Genomic DNA, 7,244 nt, shown 5'->3' on the forward strand with positions numbered 1-7,244 from the left:
TATATATATATATATATATATATATATATATATATATATATATATATATATATATATATATATATATGTGTGTGTGTGTGTGTGTGTGTGTGTGTGTGTGTTCTTACATCTTGGCATTGCTGAAGCTTCTTACTGGCTTCATATTCAGGTGTAATAGTTTGAGGGAAGAAACACTTGGCCTTCATGTCCTCATAATCAGCTTTGTAGGTTTGCTTTTAAAAGACAGTGAAAGCAAGTGTAAATACACAAATACATTTTTTTAAATCAAGAAGATGGAAATATACACATATATACATTAGGGTAACTTACATCATTCTTCAATTCTTCCACCTTCTGGCAGTGAACTGTAAATACATCTTCATAGCTACCAACATAATGACCCTTCACCTCATTTTCATACTTTTCTTTATAACGGATCTGAGGAACGAGAACAATATAAACTTTCAAATATCAAAAAATATCAAATGTTTGTAGCAAATTATGAAATCTTCACTCACATCACCGAACTTCTTCAATACACTGTCCATCTTGAATTTGGGAGTGTCGCAGTAATTGATGCTGAATCCCCGTGATTTCTCATAATTAGCTTTATATACTTTCTAGAAAAGGCAAAACAAAGGCATGTCAGCAATGAGTCAACAATTTGAGATAAACTTGATGTATTACAAGACAGAGTTGTTTAAATTCTCAAAATAACATCATGAGAAAATGATGAGAGGAAATGCTTTATAATACTCATTTTGAACACTTTAGGATCATGTTGGTTTAATGTATGTGCCAAACAGTGGCCACACAGATAGAATTACATCCAATTATCAGGTCTGATCAATTTAAATGAGCTACATATTTACACTAACTGAGTAATAAAGCTATAATCCACACCATCATTTACTCATTAACACTATGACACCGAGCTCTGCTAAAAATCTCTTTTAGATTTTAGACAAGAACTCACTGTAACATCTTTGGTTTTGTCAATGTTGTCAGTATTTGTATTTCCTTAAATAATTTATTTCAGCTGCCTATGGCTATATTTATTATGCACAACCTTAGTAAAAACCTTAGACCATAAACATTTCATTTCCTTAAGATCTGGATTAACATACATCACTCAAGATGGTTCCTGCGTATCTCAGCTGTCTGAGAAGGGGGTTCTCTGTAGCAGGGAGAACGTTGTAATCGGACATTGCTTTTTTCTTCTCATAGTCCTGCTTATATTTGACCTGTTGAGGTGGAAAAATGCATACAATAAATGACAAATGAATGGTTGTGAAACCGATATGAGTCATTGTAACGTTTTTTTTTATTTTTTAAGTCAACACAAAATGTTCACAACAAGTCCAGTAAATAAAATTGGTCTCTGTTTTGATACTCATCCCTGGTTTCTTTTATAGCTACTGTGCATAAAAAAATACTCTGGATCTAATCCTGTTTTTTCATGTCCTTGTGATGCAGGCAATGATAAATTAGTAAGCAGGGATCAACAGAGATAACCAGATCAGACATGTGAATCTCTGGACTGACTCATGATCTGTTTTAAGAGTCATCACTGGAAGGTTGTTTCCATACAATGAGAAAAGATGTTTAAAAAGTATGACTATTGGCAAGTACTACCTCACTTTAATTTTTTATTTGGAGGCAATGCACAAATGACAGAATGTTTTATAGCTAGTTTGTTTTTTACATTTCTTACATTTAAAAAAAAATAAAAACATTGTGCTTATGTTCAAGTTTAAATAAAAAAAAAAAACATATTTTCGTGTAGTATCTGATTTACAGACTCCATGATACGTGTGAAGAAAAAAAAGAAAAAGAAAGGAATGTAAATAAATTCCCAAAACTTACCGTACTTGCAGCTTCACGAGCCTTTTTATTGGAAGCGTATGTTGGTGTGTCTGTTTGCATAAAATAAATTTGGTCTTTCATATCTTCAAAATCAGCCGTATATTTTTTCTGGAAAGAAATCAAAATGTGACACTTAGTTTTATACAATTTTAATATTAAGAATTTTGCATATTAATAATATGCATGTTTTACTTTGATGAATGCATTTATTTGAATATGTTTTGGAAAACATGATGGATTTCTTGCACTTACGTCGCTGATGTTGTCCATAACCATTCTAGCAACAGCGACATCAAAGTAAGGGGTTTCACACCATTTGCCCTTGACGTTCTTGTTGTAATCCTCATGATATTTAAGCTGTGAAGAATTAAAGAAATGTTTTTCATTATTTCTATGGCTTACATTTCATTCCCAAAGACTTTTGCGAGCACAATCAGTTTTGCAGGGACAGAAGCTATTTAAATGTAATACTGTAGAATAAACCACTAAACTGCAATAGGTCTGATAGATGGAAACTAAAAAGGACCCTTTATTAACACTTGAAATTGAAAAATGGAAATTGATTCAGAAGGCACAAAATTCAGGCAAGTCTTACATTACTACGATTGGCAAAGTTTTTCTTGGCCAGTTCAACCTCTGGGGGATCAGCCAGACATGTGTACTTTGCCTTGCGCTCATCATGGCCCTTCTTGTAAACAATCTGTGAAGGCGGTGCACAACAGATTTTTGACAACGCAACACAATTTAATGATAATTGTTTTACCTTTTCTTTAAGTTACGCCGTAAAATATAAGTAAGTTTACTCACATCACTGAGGACTTTTTGGGCCTTGGCCACATATTTAAATGTAATACTGTAGAATAAACCACTGAACTGCAATAGGTCTGATAGATGGAAACTAAAAAGGACCCTTTATTAACACTTCAGGAAAATGGAAATTGATTCAGAAGGCACAAAATTCAGGCAAGTCTTACATTACTACGATTGGCAAAGTTTTTCTTGGCCAGTTCAACCTCTGGGGGATCAGCCAGACATGTGTACTTTGCCTTGCGCTCATCATGGCCCTTCTTGTAAACAATCTGTGAAGGCGGTGCACAACAGATTTTTGACAACGCAACACAATTTAATGATAATTGTTTTACCTTTTCTTTAAGTTACGCCGTAAAATATAAGTAAGTTTACTCACATCACTGAGGACTTTTTGGGCCTTGGCCACCCTGCGCAGCTCTGGGCTGTCACTGTATGGATAGTACATGGTTTTATCCTCATCCCATGCCTCTGTGTACAGTTTCTGAAGGGGATATTCAATCATCGCAGAGGGTGAATCAGCCAGTAATGACAGTATAAATATCACTTTAGTGCTTAAGACAGGAATCAGAGATCTACCTTGCTGTAATTTGCTGCATTCTTCACAGCAAGAACCAACTCAGGGGCATCAGGAGGAAGTAAGTACTTATCCTTAGTCTCATCCCATTTTTGCCTGTACAGAACCTAGAAAAGACATATGTAAAGAACTTATGTTATGACAATAAAAACACAAGGAAAGGAATCAGCATTACACTAGGTTGGGTGGTCACTGATGTGACACAAGCACTTACTTTGCTGATGAGGTCAGAGACGTGCTTCACGTGAGCAATCTCACGAGCCTCACCATCATAAAGGCTGGTGGTTTTGGCCTTCAGTCCTTCCATACGGTATTTCACCTGGGTTACCAAAAATATTCATGGTTAGTAAAAATGTACAATATCTGCTAGAATTAAGAAGCATCTAGTTGTAGTTTATTAGGAGATCTAAACTAAGAAAAAAAAAAAAAAGCATCAGTTGAAACACCCCCACGCAACATAAAGATCTTGCAAACTCAGGCACGTGCACACATAGACGTAAAAGGGGGCTTGAGCACCTGCCCTTTTTCTTTCTCAAGAGAAAGTGCCCTTTTTTCTGGGGAGTGTCTTTCTTTTTTTTTTTTTGATAAATGAATATATGTATAGCTATATGTGCATGTGTGTGTGTTTCTGTTTGCGCACAGCTTTCCCTGTCAAACGAATAAAAAAATCTAAATATCAGGTTGGGTCGGGAAATGTTGAGACTGTCGAGTTCCGACGCCCCTCCGTGCAGGCGCAGCACAGCAGTGTAGCACACATTGATCGGCACATGCGCATCAGGCAGAGAGCCGCAGAAGTGAAGCTCTCCCTCCCTTTCCAGTTTGTGTTTGTCTTGGTGTGGAGGTGAGTGGTGATGAACAAAAGACTAAAAGTTTACAGCTAATTACCCAAAAGACAATTATAGTTAATTTGCCTTGCTAACATCCATGACTCATGAGAGCTACATGATTCAGTTCACTGCATGATTCAGTTTATTAAAATGCATTTAGAATGATCACAAAATTCAAGATATGGGGGCAGAAACGTATCATTTATATCATTTCATATAGTTAATCAGTATCGCGCGAAGACTGATGTTTTTTCCACCAAAAAGCAGCATGATTACAAATGTGATATTGATTTTTTACAGCAGTTCAATAAACAAGTTTTTAATATTAAGATACTTACATTTTAGACACAATATTGACTGTTTTTGCTCTATTTCGCCAACAAATATAATTCCAGTTTGCATCTCTGAGCAACATGAAGGTGTTTCGTTCCTGAATTAATCAACTGTTTAAATGATTCGGTTCAGTCACAATGCCTCACTTATTAACAGTGACTTGCTGCCGCCTACTGGCGGTATCTATTCTTTTTTTTGTTGTTTTTTTTAATCATTTCAAATATCAGTATTCAACGTTTTATGTTTAAAATATCAAAACAGTATGAATGCATTTGTAACTGCAGGTTAAATACATTCATGTCCTGCATTAAACAGTGTGTAAATGCATCTAAATGCCCCTTAATCAGTATCACCCGAAGACTGACGTTTTTTCCACCAAAAAGCAGCATGATTACAAATGTGATATTGATTTTATGCAACAGTTCAATAAACAATCAATTAATATTAATATACTTACGTTTTAGACACAATATTGACTGTTTTTGCTCTATTTCGCCAACAAATATAATTCCAGTTTGCATCTCTGAGCAACATGAAGGTGTTTCGTTCCTGAATGAATCAACTGTTTAAATGATTCGGTTCAGTCACAATGACTCACTTATTAACAGTGACTTGCTGCCGCCTACTGGCGGTATCTATTCTTTTTTTTTTTCTTTTTTTTTATAATTTCAAATATCAGTATTCAACGTTTTATGTTTAAAATATCAAAACAGTATGAATGCATTTGTAACTGCAGGTTAAATACATTCATGTCCTGCATTAAACATTGTGTAAATGCATCTAAATGCCACTTCTAATGCAGCTTCTGTGTTTTCTCTGCATTGCAAAGATGGATTTTGTCAATACTGATTTCATTTAAAAGGTAAAAATCTATTTAAACTTATTGGAAAATATTAATTCACTGCTGTGAACTGATCGCCACACAGAATATGAAGAATATCAAACATTTTAGGAGTCAGCTGTCCACGGCAGTCCTTAAGATATCAGCACAATAACACACTCAGCAAAATATCATCTAATTATCGTTATCAATAAAATCCCAGAAAATATTGAGATATATTTTTGTCAATATCGTACACCCCTAATATATTTAACGTTTTGATTAGGAAAAAAAGTGCCCTTTTTTCCACTTGAGCCCCTGCCCCTCAAAATGTCTGTGCAAAGTCAACCATCACTGCAGCCCTCCACCAGTCGGGGCTTTATGGCAGAGTGGCCCGACGGAAGCCTCTCCTCAGTGCAAGACACATGAAAGCCTGCATGGAGTTTGCTAAAAAACACCTGAATAAGATTCTCTGGTCTGATGAGACCCAGATAGAACTTTTTGGCCTTAATTCTAAGCGGTATGTGTGGAGAAAACCAGGCACTGCTCATCACCTGTCCCAACAGTGAAGCATGGTGGTGGCAGCATCATGCTGTGGGGGTGTTTTTCAGCTGCAGGGACAGGACGACTGGTTGGAATTGAGGGAAAGATGAATGCGGCCAAGTACAGGGATATCCTGGACGAAAACTTTCTCCAGAGTGCTCAGGACCTCAGACTGGGCCGAAGGTTTATCTTCCAACAAGACAATGACCCTAAGCACACAGCTAAAATAACGAAGGAGTGGCTTCACAACAACTCTGTGACTGTTCTTGAATGGCCCAGCCAGAGCCCTGACTTAAACCCAATTGAGCATCTCTGGAGAGACCTAAAAATTGCTGTCCACCAACGTTTACCATCCAACCTGCCAGAACTGGAGAGGCTCTGCAAGGAGGAATGGCAGAGGATCCCTAAATCCAGGTGTGAAAAACTTGTTGCCTCTTTCCCAAAAAGACTCATGGCTGTATTAGATCAAAAGGGTGCTTCTACTAAATACTGAGCAAAGGGTCTGAATACTTAGGACCATGTGATATTTCAGTTTTTCTTTTTTAATAAATCTGCAAAAATGTCAACAATTCTGTGTTTTTCTGTCAATATGGGGTGCTGTGTGTACATTAATGAGGAAAAAAAATGAACTTAAATGATTTTAGCAAATGGCTGCAATATAACAAAGAGTGAAAAATTTAAGGGGGTCTGAATACTTTCCGTACCCACTGTAAATGCCCCTTCTAATGCAGCTTCTGTGTTTTCTCTGCATTGCAAAGATGGATTTTGTCAATACTGATTTCATTTAAAAGGTAAAAATCTATTTAAACTTATTGGAAAAGATTAATTTCTATCACTGCTGTGAACTGATCACCACACAGAATACGGCTGTCCTTAAGATATCAGCACAATAACACACTCAGCAAAATATCATCTAATTATCGTTACCAATGAAATATTACCCAGATAATATTGAGATATATTTTTTTTCAATATCGCACACCCCTAATAAATTCAATGTTTTGATTAAAAAATAAATAAATAAATATGAGAAGAGCCCTTTTTTCCACTTGAGCCCCTGCCCCTCAAAATGTCTGTGCACGTCCCTGTGCAAACTATATTCTAACAGATTGAAAATGATTCGTCAAGGGTACATACCTCACTGAGCTGCTCCTGGGCCTTCTTTATGCGAATCATCTCAGGTGTGTCAGCCGAAATGGCATAGGGCTGCCCCTTTGATTTTTCATATTCCTCCCTGTATTTATTCTGCAAAAAACATACAAATTCAGTTTGCATTATAGACTAGGCAAGATAAGACAGGTAAGATTTTTAGATCACTTTAGATAAATGTAATGCATTCTAGCTAAATAAAAGTATTAATTTCTTTAAAAACTTACTGGATCCAAACTTCTGAATGATTGTGTGAATCTAGTAAACCCCAACAGACTCTAATTCTACCTAATATCTGTTTTTATTCCAATGGTTCTCAAACTGTGGCCTGTAGACATGGTGT

The 7,244-nt window shown here is 36.1% G+C and overlaps 1 protein-coding gene across 1 annotated transcript in view; it reads right to left on the minus strand.

Moving 5' to 3' along the window:
• Positions 1-6,991, minus strand: part of LOC107555350 (nebulin-like) — a 59,987-nt gene extending 52,996 nt beyond the window's left edge. Inside the window, exons 1-11 of the mRNA XM_016238106.1 lie at positions 6,890-6,991; positions 3,444-3,548; positions 3,232-3,336; positions 3,032-3,136; positions 2,820-2,924; positions 2,098-2,202; positions 1,846-1,953; positions 1,107-1,223; positions 498-599; positions 310-417; positions 108-212 (exon numbers count right to left, since the gene is read on the minus strand). Coding sequence (XP_016093592.1) covers positions 108-212; positions 310-417; positions 498-599; positions 1,107-1,223; positions 1,846-1,953; positions 2,098-2,202; positions 2,820-2,924; positions 3,032-3,136; positions 3,232-3,336; positions 3,444-3,548; positions 6,890-6,928 — 1,104 coding nt within the window. The 5' untranslated portion in view covers positions 6,929-6,991. The remainder of the gene's footprint in view (positions 1-107; positions 213-309; positions 418-497; positions 600-1,106; positions 1,224-1,845; positions 1,954-2,097; positions 2,203-2,819; positions 2,925-3,031; positions 3,137-3,231; positions 3,337-3,443; positions 3,549-6,889) is intronic.
• Between the last annotated feature and the right edge of the window lie 253 nt (positions 6,992-7,244).

The sequence above is a fragment of the Sinocyclocheilus grahami genome, unplaced genomic scaffold (genome assembly GCF_001515645.1).
Source record: "Sinocyclocheilus grahami isolate Dianchi unplaced genomic scaffold, SAMN03320097.WGS_v1.1 scaffold532.1, whole genome shotgun sequence".
Lineage (NCBI taxonomy): Eukaryota > Metazoa > Chordata > Actinopteri > Cypriniformes > Cyprinidae > Sinocyclocheilus > Sinocyclocheilus grahami.